Here is a 17,494-nt window from a genome sequence, read left to right as displayed (position 1 = left end):
AACAGAAATCAATCAAGATTATTAAAGATCCTCCATTCTGAGCTCTCTTTTAGTAGACAGAAACTGTCACATGCGACAACATATCTGTCCCATTAAGGAAGAGGTAGGTCCATTTTTTTTTTTGCTTTATAACGCTGTTGCTGTCATAAAAAGGTGTTTTTGAAGTGCATCTTCCTTATGTCAGATTCACTTAAAAATACCTTTATAATGATTAGTCTTGTTACCCTCCTACTCTCTGCTGGTTTGCATTATGGAATGGCTGAAATGAATCACTTGATGTGAACCAACAGTAACGCACCTGTGTCTTTTCTAGGATCCAGTTCAACAGCAATGAATGGCTCTTTTAATGACAGCCTTTTTAATGACAGCCAATATGATGCTGACTATGATGATGAAGTCTGTGAAAAAGACAAGGTGGTCCAATTTGGATCCATTGCTGTCCCTGTTTTCTTCTCTGTTGTGATCGCACTGAGCCTCACGGGAAACATCCTCGTCCTTGTAATCCTGGCTTTGTACGAAAACCTCAAGTCTCTCACCAACATTTTCATCCTGAACCTGGCCATCTCTGACCTCGTCTTCACCACCGGACTTCCCTTCTGGGCCATGTACCACATCTGGGGATGGCTGTTTTCAGAGGCACTCTGCAAAATTGTGACTTTTGTCTTCTTCACTGGGTTTTACAGCAGCGTCCTCTTCCTGACCACCATGACCATCTACAGGTATCTGGCCGTGGTCCACCCGCTCTCTGATCTGAGCACACAGAGACTCAGCACCGGGGTTTTTGTGTCTCTCCTACTGTGGATGGTCAGCATCGTAGCAGCCATGCCCTCCCTGCTCTACAGCTCCCTCGTCACAATCCCCCACAAGGGTACACACTCCCAGGGCTGCGAATATGAAACCCCACTGTGGAAAAGCATCGGCATCTCACAACAAAATATTTTTTTCTTGGTTACTTTTGTAGTGATGGCTTTCTGCTACATTCAAATACTGTGCAGAATCAGAAGCACAAGATCTCACACAAAGAACAGAGCAGTTAAGTTAATCTTCTGTATCGTGGCTGTGTTCTTCCTCGGCTGGGTGCCGTACAACGTGGTCATCTTTCTGAGGACTTTGGCAGACAATTTGGAGTATGAAGACTGTGAAGAAAGTATCCGGCTTGACTATGCGTTCTACGTGTGTCGGCTCATCGCTTTCTCCCACTGCTGCCTGAACCCCGTCTTGTACGCATTTGTTGGTGTAAAGTTTCAGAGTCATTTGAAGTCAATGCTGCATCGAATGTTCATCCGCCAAAGTCCAGCTGAAGAACAGCAGGTTAGAATGCATGCCTTCTCACGCGGATCAATGTACTAGCTGCTATTCAAGTAAATCATTTTGTTGTATTTAATGCCGCACTACTGATTTGATAAAAACAATATTTCCTAATTACTTTCCAGTTGGTGAAATCCATTTAATCTGAAATCAGAAATATAGCAACTGGTTCATATTTTGCAGTTCGCCCGAAGAAAAGTTGGCATTCTAAGTTTCCCATTTCTTTCTTTTTAAACTTTCTGTTTCTTTACATTTTCAGTTTTCAGTTTTATATTGTGACAGCCCTGTGCTTCAGGTCTGCAACAATTAGGCACAAATATAGATTAGTATAAATGGAACTTGACAGATAAGAATGTCAAACATTTAAAACACATTTCGTCCTTGAACTGTCACACCCAGTAAAAAGTAATGTAGATATATTTGCATGTATTTCTCATTGCCTCTTTACAAAAAAACCTGCAACGCGTTGGATTTTTTTTCATGATGAGCTACAAAATGTGTGAGTTGTCAATTATTGGTGAAAATATATATTTACTGAAATATATGTAAATTGACAGCAAATGTGTATTTATAACAAGCATAAATCTGTATGTACTAAAGAGAAATAAAATACTTTTTTTTCATTGTACACCTATTTTTATGGACAAGAGCAATCTGTAAAACCTGGCTTACAAAAACAACATATCAAAAATAACAAAAACAAAAACTAAAGGTCTTAAAACATCAAAAACTCATTTATTATGTAGTGAAATCTAGACCTGTCTTTTGTTTTGTTTTTTGACAATGGACCCTTCAGTCACTCGGGCACAAAGCATTTCATGCTCATTTGCACACTCATACACTTCAGTCTGGACACACCCTTTTCACTGATTGTTGTTATGTCTACATTCAGCTGTGCTAAATCAGCACTGAAAACATTTCAGAACGATTTCAGAAAGAATCAAACTGATGTAATACTGTCAACAACTAAGTTATAACAGAATAGCACCACATTTTGCAAGGTGCTCCACTTAACCTCATGTTTCATAAGATAAGGACTGATGATACCTTCTTAGGCCCAGGGTTGAGGCAAACAGCGTATTCTGTGCATCATGACTGATTGCATTGCATTGCATTGCATTAAAAAAGTTACTTAAATAGGAGTATATGTGAGTATAATCAGGAAAGGATGTACTTAAAGGATTAAAAGTAAAAACAGTGGATACAGAAAGATATCACTTGTGACTGTTATATTTTACTATATATGATTATTATGACTCATGGATTAATGTATAAAGCAGGATTTTACTGTACTGAATTCATCTGCTGATTGTTTTCTAAACCTGAGAGTAGTTAGAAGTATCGTCACATTTACTGACAGCCCAAAGTGACATCCAGGCGTACAAACCTTTACAAGCAAAAGCAGCTCATCTTGACATTTGATGCCGAAACCGTCAAATGTTTTTGGATGAAAAATGACTTCAGCGATGATTAAAACAGTTGCTGTTTGGTAGTTTAGTTTCTAGAATTTATAAGCTGTTTGTATGCTTGAATGCAAAAATATGTCCCTCTGAGCTGTGGTGGAGTAGAGGTAGAAACTGAAAAGAAAACACTTAAGTTAAGTACAAGTACCTCAAATATATAAGCATGACACGTGAGTAAACAGCTAATACAGGTCAGAGTTAAAGGGAAACTGTATTTTGTTTATGTTCTTAGATAAGTGTGTGTGGGTCCGGCCATGCACTTCGATTTTAACTTCCTCATTCGCTCAGCTGATTTATTGAACTCCTCTTAAGCACACACACGCACACACACACACATACACACACACACACACACTGCATTCCTAACTACACCGCTCTGTAAAGACAGTCCTAAGGCTTGTTTTTCTTAAAGAGGCTTAAACATCAATTTTAAATGTAATTCAGGGTTTCATGGTCTTGGGAGTTGTATGCAAATCATTTATTTTAAGGTAAGAGAAAAGTTTTTATTTGGAATTGTAGATTTTTTTGTCTTAAAATGCTAAGAATCCAAGTTTTAATGTAAACGCAACACAGAGAGATGCAACAATTACACTTGATAATTACTTTGAGTGATAATTTTGATTTAGTCATTCCTGTTTTTCAGACAACATTTAAACACACACTTCATTTGAATATGTATCACTGTGAAAGTGTTTCAGGTCAGCATTTTAATCCTCAGGGACTGTGTGCTCATGCATAGGGCTGAAAAAAGACATGAGCAGATTTATTTCATGGCATTTGCAGACAGCACTGCACACTTGTTTTACAGATGTGGTGGATTTTAATCGCCCTCAGCATCTGCACAGAGGTGCGTGGGTATGCAAATGGTAGATTCCCGGAGTCGTGTGAATCGATGTTGCCTAAACATGAAGGACCAAAGGGGGTATTTTATGCTCCTCAGAGGACTGAACCACCCTTTGAGCTGGACTACAAGCTTGGCAACAAGGGAGAGCCTATTACAGGTACAGAGACTATTGGACCCCTTTTCCTGGAAACCTGTTTATCACTGCCAATCTTGGACATTTACTAAGTGCAGCATTATTAATATCTCTGTCTTCATTCGTTGTCCCTCCACCTTCGCCCTGATTAATCTTCTAACTATTTTCCAGTTTTTCTTCGGAGCAAACAACCCACAGGTTTCAGGGGGTTTATGTTGCAGGCTCGACAGAAGGGCATGATGGATGACAGCCGTCCTCTTGGAAAATTTATCCAGCTGGATAGAAATACTCGCCTCCTGAGGTGCAGTAATGTTGAAGTATGTAACCATCTCATTTTATCATTATTAGAGGCAGTAAAGGAAATGGATATTATTATTATTAAAGTAAGTTTATAAACGATTTTGAAGTAGAAGCTTATTAAGCTTTCTTTCCGATGTGACCTTTTACTGTTGTTTCAGGGCTCGGCTGTCAGTCAAGCAAACAATGCTCGAAAGACTTCAGCCCAAGCTAACTGGACAGCAGAGGGGAAAGACCTGGACATCGCTTTCAGGTATTCGTACACTTCGACCTCCAAAAGTCAAAAATAAAATTCAGGTTTTTTTATATTAATGACATTAACATCTGTGCCCGTGTGGTGTGATTCAGAGCCACATTTCTTCAGGAGTATGGTCAATTCTGGGAACGAGTGGATGTGGATGTCATTTTACCCACCCCAACACCACCACTACCAACAACAACAACTACGCCTACTCAACCAAGTACTGCAGCAAGTACTACGAAGCCAAGTACAACAACAAGTACTGCAAAGCCAAGTACAACAACAAGTACTGCAAAGCCAACTACTACAACAAGTACTGCAAAGCCAAGTACTACAGCAAGTACTGCGAAGCCAAGTACTACAGCAAGTACTGCGAAGCCAAGTAGTACAACAAGTACTGCGAAGCCAAGTACTACAACAAGAACTGAAAAGCCAAGTACTACAACAAGAACTGCGAAGCCAAGTACTACAACAAGAACTGCGAAGCCAAGTACTACAGCAAATACTGTAGTGCCATCTGCTACAAGGACTACAAATCCAAGTACCGCAGAGTCAAGCGGGACCAATTCATCCCACGTTATCCCAACTATTCCATTCAGCACAGCACTGACCCCCCCTCAAAGAGGGTCCAGGATATCTGACCGAACGGTAAGGTGGGAGGTATGTAGGGACAGAAAGGTGGATTTGATTGTTGTCTGACATTGTGCAGAAGATGCTTGAATACATGCATTTCAAAAGCTTCATTTACACAACTCCTCAATGTTTCTCTTGGTTTAGCTTCTGCAATCAAGCACCACGCTGATAGTTTTCGACAATCTTTTTGTGGCGGTGTCAATGGTATGGTGCTTCTAAACTCACCGAGTAAATGCTGTGACACAGTCGTCCTACCAGAGCTGTAGCACGCTGAGACACTGTTTCCAAAAAACTATACAAGAGAACTAACTGTACACTATCTCTCTTCAGGAACTGCCTAACATATTCATGATCACCCTCACCGGCAGCCCCTTCTCTCGTGATCTGATTAAGGTAAGGCATGAGTTGGGGGCTTGTGTCATGCTTTTTCTAGATTTCCTCATCTGTGTCTGTAGGTAGCTAAGCTGTATCTAAAATGGCAGACCCCACCGCTAGCAATAAAAACTACTGGACATAATTACAGTATTCAAAAACATTAGTAGAAATAGTATAAAGAGGGCCGTGTTTTTATGAAAATCTTAAGGAACTTCAGTGGTAGATTTGATCCAGTTAGCGGTATCGATTTGCATTTTCAGTTTGTTGTGAATTTTGAATAAATAGCATACACATTTTTTCTGAATTGCTGCACCTTTAAAAAACAAACATTAAATGAACACTAACTATTTTGATTTATTTGTTATGCGTGTTGTCTTTCTTCGGTAGGTGTCACAGATATTGTGCAGCCTGCTTTGTGTGGCAGTCGAAATATCGGCTCTGATCTTGCTTTGTGTGGCCAATTCCTTAAAAGTGAGTATTAATAAGCAATGCACGACGTCTCTCTATATCTACGTGCATATTTCTGAATTAGTCTAAGGTTATTTTTAACCTGTATGTGTGTTTCCTTCTCTATGTGTGTATGTTTAGGTCACTCTCATTGCTCTTGTGTGTGTTTTAATTGTGATGAGTTATATAAAGCTGATAATCGTCTCTCTGCCCATTGGACCCAGTCATGAACTGTAAGTTCAACTCCCTTTCTTCCCCCTTAATATATTTCACTTGACTCTGACATCAACACTTTGTGCACAGCTGATTTTATTTCTCTTTCATTAAAGAAAGCACATCTGTGACGTTGCTGTCAAAGTGTGTTCTGTCATCCATATAATTTTGACAAGTAAGATTTACCATTTTGCATTCATTCAACTCTGTGAGAAGACTTGTTTAATGTCTTTGAAGAAATAGTTTGACATTTTTGGAAATACACTCGTTTGCATTCTGAGAGCTAAGAGAGCTAGTTTGCTCTCCCATGTGGGTCCACCTGACATCCTTTTCAAATGACAAGGCTACTACTACCAGTGGTGGAACAAGTACAAATATCTTTTACTTAAGTAACAATACATGCTTTTATTGAAATACTACAAGTAGATGTCCTGCATTCAAAACCTAGCTTAGCGGCCTCCTTTAAGATTATGCTAAGATAAGCAGCTGCAGGCTGAAGCCACATGTTTACCAGACAAATATGGGCGTGGTGTACATCTTCTCATCTAACTCTTGGCGAGAATGCAAACAAGCAGATTTCCCAAAATGTCGAGCTTTTGCTTTAAAACGAAGGAGACAATCAAAATCGATGCTTGCATCTCTTTGGATAGCTTTTTTTTTTTTTTTTTTGGTCTGATTTATTTTCCAAATCTGTTTATCACACAGCTGCTTTGGTCTTTGTTGGTGTTCTGGAGATTGCTGACTGCATAAAAAAACGGAAAGAGTCTTGGCTTCTGAAAGTGATAATCGCTTACACAGTGTGGATGTTCCTGTTGATAGTCTGGACCTTTGTATTCAGTGCTCACAGAAATGCAATACTGGGGAGACGCAAAACAGGTGAATGACTTGTAGTATAATACTGTTAGAATGTGTGACTATGGATGATATACAGCACAGAACTTTATAATGACCAAAATTATATCAATCACTATTTTCTGTCACAGGGAGTTCAAAAAACAGCAATGGATGGAGGCAGCAGAGAAGAAAGGTGAGCGGCTATCCACATCATGAAAACATAACAGGTTTTGATAGCACTCGTAAGATGAGATAAGATAATTGTATTGTCATGATGACTGTGTGCACCATAACAAATCATGCATTAGAATAAAAATGCAAGTTCGTGCCTGTTTCTCACTGCTGCACATCTGAATTTCAGAAGAAGCTTGGTGCAACCGAAGCGACCGTTACTGCCATCTCAGTGATCCTCATCGTTGGAATCATTGCTTTCAGTGCAGCTCTCATTGCAGGGATATTTTCAGAAAAACGGGCACGTGCATGAAGCAAAGTCTTTTTTTTTTTTTTTAATACAACCCAGTATCACAAAGCAAGCCTCAAGGGGCTTTACAATCTACACAGCCTATGACACCCTCTGTCCCCAGACCCTTATTCAGATAAGGATGAATGTGCTGGCACTTTCTTTGCATGTGTTTCCCAGCAGTTATTCATGCGTTTTAGACATTTAATTAATTATTAACATATTAAGTTTTTCATGAATATAAATTCTATTTGATTTCAAATAGTAGTTTTTATAAAGATTAATAAAATGGATGTTCACATTGTGCTGTTGTGTTTCCCTGCCTGGTGCCTCATGAGCTGTAAATACTGCAGTTTCTTTCCAATAAAACCACCTAATCTGAAAATGCTAGACTGTCTAATTTACTACATCTCCTACAAACACACCAGTACAACATACCACTCAGTCCACACAGACTGGATAATGTTCCAGTGTTACGTTATATCTCTAAAAGGTTTATTTTACATTTTCCAGTCTGTCACTAAGGCGAAACTGCAAATGCTTGCTGATATTACACTTGCTTACATTTATGCATCTCCCTGTGCCAGGCACGACCAGTGACCAGTGAGGGAATATTTTAGTGGTGTGATCATGCCCTCCATGAGTAACTGTGTGGAATGTGCTTCTCTTATCTCGTTTTATTCCCTTTTCGTTGTAACGATACCTGCAAATCTACACAGTAAAACCAGTCTGTTTTGTTGTGCTATGGTTTGAGAAATTTCCTTTGCAAGTCAAACCCACGTGAACGGCTAAAACTGGGTTGTGTTGATCAGTTGTTTACTGTTAGTCATTTTAGTGTCTTCAGCAAACAAGTGGTGATTCATAAATGATTGTTTTTATGATTCTTTGGAAAGGAGCACGTTCAACTGTTTCAGGTAAATGACTCACCCAGGTATAAAATCTTTGGCATATGGAGGTGCACCAGTTAACGACTTAGCAAATGATTAACTTGCTATAACTTCCTTGTTGCTTTTGCACAACGCTGATGATGCTGCAGCATCTTCACATTCATTTTCATTTTGTCAGCAAAAGCACTGGAAACATTTTACAGAGCTGAGTAGATTTAGATAAATAATGTAGATTAACATGTAACATTCCTCAGTCAACCCATATTACAGTCAATTTTCTTTAGCATGGAGTTGTACCATTAACCCATAGTAAATGATTGCTGTGCACAGTTCCAAAGCTGCGTGCTGTTCACTTTGGCTGTTGAGGCACAACCGTCTTTGCTATTTTACATGTAGAAAAGTCAAAACACTCTCCAGTTGTGTGTTATAAAATCAAATGCCACTAGGGGAGGACTTTTCTCTACCACTGTTCCAGAAACTATGCACAGAGAAAGGAAGCACAACCACAGGTCAGAAAATTAACTCTTAGTTATCAAAATAATCTTTATTGGAAATGTACACATATTCATATGAGCACAACAAGATGAATCTCTGAGGGAATACCTAAGAGATGATCACAGGAAAGAGCACCTTCCTGCATTCTGAAATTTAAATTTGCACAAATCTACAAGAAACCTTGTTTGGGTTGTGATGTCGTTAAGATACGGTATCAAATGATTGGTAAGTGTTTTGGTCATTTTCATACGCAGTCTCATCTTCTCCATATGAATGTTTAAGGCACATTTTGTGACTTGCTGACTTATATTTGTTCAAAATTCAATTCAAATCACTTAGTCAGAACCTGTACGTTTCTCAGTTCAACATTTTAAGTACAAGTTCAGTGGTTTCTTGAAAACAGGTGCAAAGTACAAATCTTTTTATATCCAATATATATATATATGTATACAGCTATCAAAAAAATTCCAATCTAGAAAAGAGACAACATATTTCAAATATACACATTCAGAAAAAAGCATTGAAAATATTTATCTTAATAAAAGCCAGTACTGATGAGATGGATAGTTCAAGCAAAATCAAACATTTTTAGTGCAAAACCAAACCAACCATGTACACAAGAGAATTAAATGAATGGACAAACATGTCCAAGGGGACGCTCAAAATAAGTCAGGCAGCAGTCGTCTGGAAGATTTGATACAGAACAAGAAAAATGAATTTCCATCTAAAACAAAGATGAAAATCTGTCAGTTCCAAAGACGGAGCCAGTGTAATCCATGCTGATCATTCACTCAAGACTCTTCTCAGATGTCTGTTAAAAAGCTGCTGATACAGATTCATGATACAGAAGTGGGAGAAAACAAATCAGTCAACAAATCAGTCAAACTGCATCTACAAAATGTGCATTTCACACCGTACTTTGGATGTGTATTGATGGTGCTATGACACCGTTACATCCTGTTACAATCCAGTGTGTACACTGTTACACACTGCAGCTTCAGTACAGTCACATCTCTGACAGAGAGAGATTAATACAACCTTTATACATTTGGACTCAAGTCTATCTGTGAAATAAAACAGCACACAGGTTATATTTACACGTTTCTTCTCTTGTTTCATAGCTGCTGCGCTGTGCCAAGAAGCATCAGGCTGGTCCACAGTGGTATCCTGAACTCCTCTCTTAATGCCTGCTTGGTTCATCTGCATCCTTTCTGCTCTACTTCCTTCTCGGACATCACAGGCAAGACAAGATGGGAGATGCGGCTCCACAGTCCACCATACTTATCAGTGTCCATCTTATCGAAAGCAGTTTGGCTGTCGGAGCCCACCAGCTTTTCCTTGACATGGTCTTGCACCATCTCCTCCACATCCTTCAGACTCAGCTCATTGCTGATCACATCTTTAGGCAGTAGCACAGTAAACAGCAAGAACACATGCTTGTATGCTGCATTCTCGTGGTCGCAATAACGATAAAAAATGAGCGTAGAGCCTGGAGGAAGCTCTTCAAGGCGATGAATGACAGCCACGGGTTTGTCTCCCTCAAAGGCCGCTCGCAGCTGACTGTCAACCTCCAGCTTCACTTCATCGCTGTCCTGGCTGGCTTTGCTGGCCCCATCGATGTGGAGGACAGAGGCGTTGAGGGCAGAGGAGAAGGAGGAGGCCAGGCCCCGAGCCAGGCAGTGCAGTGTCCTCTCGGCTCCGGGGCCAGCAGTAAGGATCAGACTGACTGGCTCTGTGGGATGGGCTGTTTCAAGGTGCTTCTCCAGGTGGATCTTGCTCATCTTCCACAACTCAGGCCGCTGACTGGGAAACTGAGTCTCAAGAAGAGACAAGTGATCCGCAAACTTTTCTGGCTTCACAGCTCTGGATGGATGCTTTCCACCACCTGCAGTCCTTTGGAGTACAGGTTTGATCTTGTATGCCAGCAAGACGACGGAAGCACTGAGCAGCACCAGGAGCACCAAATGCCAGAAATACCACATGAATCCTGACAGGACACGAGCCAATACTCAAATTCAGTAAAGCAAATAATGTCGAACAATTATCTTTGTGTGTGAAGATACTGTAATTAAAATGACTCACCTCTAGAGGAATGTCCAGAGCTTTTCTTGATAATAGCAGTTTTCTTAATCCCTTTTTAAAAGACAAAATCTCGTTAAGTCAATGTGAAAAATGTCACAGATGCATTAGATGATGCTGAGGACTGTCATATTCAATAGAAGCTGCAATACCCTGTTTTTTGTGCTGAACAGTTTCTTTTTGTGTTGGAATGTTATTCACACGTTGTCGTGTTGTGTAGGATTTCTCTGAGGCTGGATACCCACTTAGGACACAGTTTTTAACTGGTGGCACACCTAAAAATGAGGCAGAATGTATTAATGTTAAACTTGGATTTTAGAGATACACTCAAGAGGTGCTCAGTGAAATCTCTGGACTAAAATGTCTAGGGTACCAGAGCTCTTGGCTTTGGCTTCCATCGTCCTCCTGTACTCATCCATGCTGGTGATCTTAGGGATCGGCATATTATGTCTTGTCACTGGTGATCTGATTTGCGTGGCAGCCTTGGTGGAGGCTGCCGGTCCTTTTGTTGATGGTTTCACTGAAAACAAACAATTCAGATTAGAACGACTGTATTATCCCACCTTGACGTAATCATTCCCAATAACAATGAAGGTATTGTGTTTTCAAAGGTGCAACGATTAGCTGATTAATTGATTAGTCGCCCGAATGAAAATGAATTGCAGACTATTTTGTTTATTTAGTATTTTATTTAATCAATTAATTTATCATTTCAGCCTATTTAAAGCAAAAATGTCAAACATTTGCTGGTTGCAGCTTTTTAAATGTAAGGAATTGCTTCTTTTCTTTGTCATTTATAATAATAAATGAAGAATCTTTGGGTTTTGGACTGTTGGTTGGACAAAAGAAGAAATCTGAAGACATCACTTTGTTGATATTTTATAGACTAAAGAATGAATCATAAAACAATCATCATATAAATCAATAATAATAGAATACTAGGTGTTGTCCTACCTCTTTTGGCTTCATTTACTGCGACGCTGGGTCGGCAGCGTTCCCCGAGGACAACGCAAGGGGACAAATTCACATCTCCAAGGGCATCTGATTTATAAAAAGGGAAACTCTTCATGAAATAATCATGTCACAGTAAAATGACCAAAGTACACCTGCATAGAAGATGCCATGTTTATCATGTGATAGCAGCTGCATGCATTAGATGATGCATTAAAACACACATATAAATGGCACATTTTCTGCCAAATACAATCAACAGGTGGTGAGGGACTGAGTTCTCAATTAAAAAGAGACTAAGAAAGCTAATTAATTGATTATTCATGGACGCACAGCCCACTGTGTTCTAATAACATTGGACTATTTACAAAAATGACAAAGCATGAAATGTAACTCGGCTAGTGTTGAGACAAATAGTTGATAAGTTGATGATATGACAGTTTTGACAGTTTCAATTTCAAAGTAATTTATTGACCAACAAGTGAAATAGTTGCTGCTTTTTAAAAAAAGATATTATCAAACCAACAACTGAAAAATGGGTAGACTGATACATTATGAAAAGATTTATTAGTTGCAGCCCTAACCTTGGCATATTTTTGGTTGATGAGTGCCATGAGGAGAATCCTGCCCATTGTCCATTTCCTGGTCTTCATTTTTCTCCCGATCTTCAACTGATTCCTGGACATCCATCTCATTATCATCCCCACTGCCGCCGACTTCTCCTCTAGTCTCCAGCCGACTCTTCTTGTTAGGAGACTCTGTTAGGGGGGAAATACACACTTTGGTATTTTTACACCACGTCAAATAGAACGAAGTGAGGGTTAAGTGTTGCTATAATGTTAAATCGGCAAATCCTGTAAACTGGAGCATCCCACCTTCATCTCCTGAGCCATTCTCCACATCTCCGGAACCATTGACAGCTGCAACTGGAGCTTGGTCTTCTAAACCCTTTTTGGTCCTCTTTAGAGGACCCCTGGGGGTCGGCTCGAAACTCAAAACTAAAAAGCAGAAATAAATGATATGTTACAGTGAGTGAGCGCCCTCAACCAGACTACTTAAATAAATAAAAGAGCTATTAGACGTTAACATAAAGCAACTTCCTAGTCTCAGTACAGTCTATACTAATAAAGTCACTTTACGTTAGTTAAGGCAGAAATTCAGGGGTTTTGTTGTTAAACTTTGAGTGAGCTATAGACAGCTAGCTCAGAGGGCTAAGCTAGCTAACTGTCAATAGCAAAGTTGTTCCCCTTTACCTGATAAGTGCCTTTTCGATCGTCTCAAGGAGCGAGACTCCGTATTTTCAGAGACCGTGGAATCCATTTATGATTAGCTGCAACTCGAGCGATGCCCCAAAACACTATCAAACAATACGACGAAACATCGTGTTCACAAGCAGACAAGACTTCCCTCTAATTGTAAGGGGACACATTTTGTGAGAGGACGTCGTTGATGTCCGGAAATAAGTTCTACCATATTAGTCATCTTCATAGAAACACAGGCAGTGCTGAACGTTCCGTCCTAATGTCGGTCATCTGTCAGTGCGACATACATAACTAAATAGATAAGGAAGCCTTATGTTAGTCATATTCCACGGCGATGTGATCAAAGGTACGTTTTTTAAGAATTAGTAATAACTAAAAACACTTGAAAATAGGTTAATTACGTCGCAAAAAGCCAGTTCCTACAGATTGAAGTCATGTATTTTGCTACGCTTTGCCTGCTTAGCTTAGCTAACTTGTCTCTCAGTTAACCTGCTAGCCAGTTAGCTAACCACCAGTTTATATATAATGCGCTAACCGACCTGCTTCGTTCTTGGTAAACAATTTTTGCTAGCAGTGCTACAACGTTAGTTAGCGATACAGCTAACTAGCGTCTTCGCTTTACTCGCACTGCAAATTCCGTGATAGCTTTCCCCAAAATATGACTTAGCCAGCCTGGGGAAACATTGAAACAGACAATCAAATGATTCCCGCGATGACTGTTAAAATCAATGTTTATTTAAAACTTCAGACGTCAGAGTAGTTTTTTACAGTAAGTAAAGTGTGCATTTCAGCCTGTCCTTGTTGTCTGGTACATAATCAGTTTTCGAAAATCACTTTGAACACGTGGCGAGATTTTGTCCAAACGTTTAATTTTTCAATCTCTTAACATGAAATAAATGTCATATATATAACAGTCATTTTTGTGTGCAGCTTTGAACCATCTTAAGTAAAGTGCCCTCAACCAAAGACATGGCAGATGAAGACACCCACCAGCACACAGCAGGTACTGAAACTCCAGTGACAACCAGATATCACTTATAATGGACTGGTGTATTTACAAAACAATTACAGCAGTGGTTGAATGAGCCTGATATGTCATTATTTACTCTTCAGATGTCAAGGAAGGAGAAACACCGTCAACAAATACAGATCATGTCTCAGCAAGTGGCAAGCACAAACAGGAAGAGACTGGTATTGATCTGAATGTAAAGGACTCAGAAGGTAAAATGTTTAAGCAAGGTCAAAAGTAATCTATTCAGTGATCTTCACCAACTGTTCCTGCATTTTCTGCACTAATCAATATATACACATATGCAGGGGATGTGTATGTATATATATTCATATAAATATGTGTGTATATAAAATGTTCCACAGCATATCTTATCTCCACATTTAACACAAAGTTGTTATATTTTGCTGTGCTCCTTTTGTAATGTGACATCTACAATTATCCATGCTAACTTCTTGTAAATGAACTCCTTAGGCAAAAGGTATGCTGAAGAAAAAACAAATGGTTCTGACCCTAGAAGATTTGCAATATACATGAAAGTAATCCTGGTCCTGGGGACTTCCTGCCCTGTCAGCTCCCTCTTCCAGCACACCTGATTTAAACGATTAGTTCGTCAGCACGCTCTGCAGAAGCTTAATAACAACTCATTCATTTGATTCAGGTGTGTTGGAGCAGGGAAACATCTGAAACATGCACTGGGATTGAACAACTCAGATGACACTGGATTTCTGTTTTTACGACAGACAGTGATTCAGCTGAAGAGAAGATGGTGCCTCTTGCAGAAGGCTCTTCTTCTCCAGATGAAGCCAGCACACTGACTGTGGAGGACACCAGCACCCCACCTCAGGATGATGACCTAAGTCATGGTGATTATAACAGATCGACAGCAGGAAATGAGCAACAGACCACCATCGGTGAGGAGATTCCAGTGAATGTTCCTATTGTTGTGACAAGCGATTATTCATTCATACTTTTTAAAGAGCCAGGGCAATTATTTTACTTAGTTGCTGCAGATCAAACAGTTTGTCTCAGTTTTAAGTAAATTATTTAAAGTTAAATAGAACAACTGTCAATTGTTTTGATACCCAGGTGGACATGTGAGTATTGTTTTAAGACGTACTTAAAACATTTTTGGAGCTGTCCTTCAATACTGCGAGAATAAAAAAGGCAACTCTCACTGCACTTGACCTTGTTAATTATCACTTAAAATGTAACTGTAGAGACAGTGTTGCTTGAGTTCTTGTGGAAGTTAAACTATTGTAACTTTATCAGGAGAGTACCAGACTGGGGAGATGAAAGCATCAAAAACAGCTACTCCACCAACCGAGGATGACCAAGTAGATGGACCCAACGCTAGACTTGATGGCGAAACCACAGGCACAAACAACACGGACACTGTCGGAGGTGGAGAGGGTGTGTCTGACTTTTCTGAAATTTTAATGACTGCAGAATTTCTTTGCCCTTAAGTGCTCTTGCTGAGCTTCTGGCCATTTTAGTCGAACACAGCAAGCAGCTCTCATCGGTGGGAAGACAGTGAGGGAGCAGGAACATGTAGCTGCACAAGTGACTCCCAGTGTTTGGGGTGTCTGTTTAGTTTGTTTTAATCTGTTTTTTTTTTTTTTTCCTCCCATCGGTCAGATGACGGAAGCAGCCAGGGTATACAGGAGGGCACCACCTCCCCGCAGACAGCGTCGCCACAGGAAGTCTCAGATGAACAAGAGATAGACGAACAGACGAACAACGTTGAAAACATTGGCCCTGCCATTCAGAGTGCTGAACATACAGTTCCAGGGGTTACTGCAAGTCCTGCAGGTAATCTTGTTACTTTTCCTTTTATCTTGTTTTTTTTTTAGTGTTGTGATGACTTCCCAAGCAAACGACAAGTTAAACTTCAAAATCAAATTACAGCCCAAACCTCACTATCTCAGTGACTGGTACAAACATGACTTGATTTAATTACTTGATACTTGCTACTGAAAGTTAGAAATAACTTTACTTGTAAAGCACAAGCTGAGACAACGCATGTGCTTTCTTTCTGTAGGAAGTGGCAGATACCTGATAGCACTGGGTATAGTGGTAGTTGTTGCCATCCTGGTGCAGCATCTCCTCCCACCCGAGTCTCCACCTCAGAAAAACGATATGCAGCAAATCGACATCTTCCTCAAGCAGATGGATAAATTAAAGACCCGGTTCCCTAACCAGCGTGCTGAGGTCTGGAATAGGAGCAAGATCCACCTGCTGAGGCACCTCCAGACAGCCCAGCCCACAGAGCCGGTCAGTTTGATCCTGACTGCGGGCATCAGAGCTGAGAGGACCCTGCGCTGCTTGGCTCAGGGCCTGGCCTCCGCCTTCTCAACTTCCCTCAACGCCTCCGTCCTCCACATTGACGGAGTCAGTAAAGCCAGGCAGGACAGCGACCAGGTCAAACTGGACATCGACAGCAAGCTGCAGGGAGCTTTCGAAGGAGACAAACCCGTTGCCGTCATTCACCGCTTCGAGGAGCTGCCTCCAGGCTCCACGCTTATTTTTTATCGCTACTGCGACCACGAGAATGCCGCCTACAAGAAGACTTGTCTGATCTTCACAGTGCTGCTGGGGGAAGAAGAGGAGATTCCCGCCAAGAGTCATTTGAGTGCTGTGGAGGAGATGGTGGACGACCACCTTCAGAGGAAGTTCATCTCTGAAGGCCGTCCTGTATCTTTTGACAGGATGGACCGTGACAAGTACGGTGGACTGTGGAGTCGTATTTCTCACCTCATCCTGCCTGTGACAGCAGAGGAAAGGATGGAACAAGAAGGATGCAAGGGGACATGATCACTCTTGTTGTTTTACTCTAAGCCCTAAACTCTACCGCCTATCTATCAGCTTTGTCACTGGGTGACTCTGGTCATTCTGAGGCCAGTAGCAATGGTTTTCAAGATCATGGGATTTCTTAGAAGCAGACTATATTGAAGCTCACTACAAACAAAAGCATCAAGTAGAAAGACACTTAAGATTATGCTATAGATCTCTGTAAACATTTTTGTGGACATCCATCATAAAAAAACAAACTTGACACAAAGGATGTGGTTATTTGCTTAAATGGAATTTTAGATAAATTGCTAAATGAATAGCTCTTCAATTGGGGAGGTTGATTTTACAGTGTTTGTGCAATTGTAATGATAACTACTGTAATTTGTGTAAATTTTAAGTTATATAATGTAAAACCTGATTATTCTCCTATGGATAATGATCAGAGTTACAAGGCATAACAATTCTTTGGGTATCGCAACACATGGATTATTTTTTATTACTGTCACAATTCTCAAACCTAGATGGGACCACGTGCCTTAACAGAAATTCCCATGCTTCATTTTCTACATACATGTATCATATGGAAGAAGTTCGAGGAGAAGTGTATACAGTGAATGTACCTCCAAGTACAAATAAACAACTAAATTTCAATGCTGTGTTTTTCATTGTAGTGAACGCTGCTGCCGCTAGAGGGCAGCAAAAGCACAGCCGAGCCTGCGCAGCTGTGAGGCGACTGAGTGGCATCAAATCAATCTGCAACGGGCTGCTGC

The 17,494-nt window shown here is 40.3% G+C and overlaps 4 protein-coding genes across 4 annotated transcripts; 3 read left to right on the top strand and 1 right to left on the bottom strand.

The window, feature by feature from the left end:
* Positions 1–13: 13 nt before the first annotated feature.
* xcr1a.1 (chemokine (C motif) receptor 1a, duplicate 1) lies at positions 14–1,936 on the top strand. The gene is made up of 2 exons (XM_041934727.1): positions 14–103; positions 314–1,936. The coding sequence occupies exon 2, from the start codon at positions 331–333 to the stop codon at positions 1,348–1,350; it is 1,020 nt and encodes a 339-aa protein (XP_041790661.1). The 5' UTR covers positions 14–103; positions 314–330; the 3' UTR covers positions 1,351–1,936.
* Positions 1,937–3,663: 1,727 nt separating this feature from the next.
* On the top strand, positions 3,664–7,288 carry LOC121605444. Its single transcript, XM_041935357.1, has 11 exons — positions 3,664–3,772; positions 4,410–4,653; positions 4,886–4,934; positions 5,064–5,123; positions 5,250–5,312; positions 5,682–5,765; positions 5,883–5,974; positions 6,071–6,129; positions 6,660–6,830; positions 6,938–6,981; positions 7,150–7,288. Exons 1-11 carry the CDS (start codon positions 3,664–3,666, stop codon positions 7,270–7,272), a joined length of 1,098 nt encoding a protein of 365 aa, XP_041791291.1. The 3' UTR covers positions 7,273–7,288.
* A 1,370-nt stretch (positions 7,289–8,658) lies between these two features.
* Positions 8,659–13,075, bottom strand: LOC121605013 (torsin-1A-interacting protein 2-like). The gene is made up of 8 exons (XM_041934725.1): positions 12,914–13,075; positions 12,536–12,658; positions 12,245–12,418; positions 11,664–11,750; positions 11,083–11,229; positions 10,862–10,984; positions 10,713–10,763; positions 8,659–10,617 (listed from the first exon to the last, which is right to left on the bottom strand). Exons 1-8 carry the CDS (start codon positions 12,978–12,980, stop codon positions 9,827–9,829), a joined length of 1,563 nt encoding a protein of 520 aa, XP_041790659.1. The 5' UTR covers positions 12,981–13,075; the 3' UTR covers positions 8,659–9,826.
* An 88-nt stretch (positions 13,076–13,163) lies between these two features.
* LOC121605014 (torsin-1A-interacting protein 2-like) lies at positions 13,164–17,375 on the top strand. Its single transcript, XM_041934726.1, has 7 exons — positions 13,164–13,268; positions 13,853–13,925; positions 14,036–14,143; positions 14,675–14,845; positions 15,204–15,344; positions 15,570–15,743; positions 15,973–17,375. The coding sequence occupies exons 2-7, from the start codon at positions 13,892–13,894 to the stop codon at positions 16,743–16,745; spliced, it is 1,401 nt and encodes a 466-aa protein (XP_041790660.1). The 5' UTR covers positions 13,164–13,268; positions 13,853–13,891; the 3' UTR covers positions 16,746–17,375.
* The last annotated feature ends 119 nt before the right edge of the window (positions 17,376–17,494 follow it).

The sequence above is a fragment of the Chelmon rostratus genome, chromosome 4 (genome assembly GCF_017976325.1).
Source record: "Chelmon rostratus isolate fCheRos1 chromosome 4, fCheRos1.pri, whole genome shotgun sequence".
Lineage (NCBI taxonomy): Eukaryota > Metazoa > Chordata > Actinopteri > Chaetodontiformes > Chaetodontidae > Chelmon > Chelmon rostratus.
The sequence above is the reverse complement of the archived record's forward strand: the minus strand, read 5'-3'. Positions and strand labels throughout refer to the sequence as shown.

Bases quoted from the DNA above. Each gene is read 5' to 3' on its own strand.
- LOC121605013 (XM_041934725.1), bottom strand. From the start codon at position 12,980: ATGGATTCCACGGTCTCTGAAAATACGGAGTCTCGCTCCTTGAGACGA. The intron at 12,659-12,913 runs GTAAAGGGGAAC...TCTGCTTTTTAG, and splicing joins ATCGAAAAGGCACTTATCAG to TTTTGAGTTTCGAGCCGACC. The intron at 12,419-12,535 runs GTGGGATGCTCC...CCCCCCTAACAG, and splicing joins GAATGGCTCAGGAGATGAAG to AGTCTCCTAACAAGAAGAGT.
- xcr1a.1 (XM_041934727.1), top strand. From the start codon at position 331: ATGAATGGCTCTTTTAATGACAGCCTTTTTAATGACAGCCAATATGAT.
- LOC121605444 (XM_041935357.1), top strand. From the start codon at position 3,664: ATGTTGCCTAAACATGAAGGACCAAAGGGGGTATTTTATGCTCCTCAG. The intron at 5,313-5,681 runs GTAAGGCATGAG...TTTCTTCGGTAG, and splicing joins TCTCTCGTGATCTGATTAAG to GTGTCACAGATATTGTGCAG. The intron at 6,130-6,659 runs GTAAGATTTACC...TTTATCACACAG, and splicing joins CATCCATATAATTTTGACAA to CTGCTTTGGTCTTTGTTGGT.
- LOC121605014 (XM_041934726.1), top strand. From the start codon at position 13,892: ATGGCAGATGAAGACACCCACCAGCACACAGCAG. The intron at 15,345-15,569 runs GTGTGTCTGACT...CCCATCGGTCAG, and splicing joins CACTGTCGGAGGTGGAGAGG to ATGACGGAAGCAGCCAGGGT. The intron at 15,744-15,972 runs GTAATCTTGTTA...TTCTTTCTGTAG, and splicing joins GGTTACTGCAAGTCCTGCAG to GAAGTGGCAGATACCTGATA.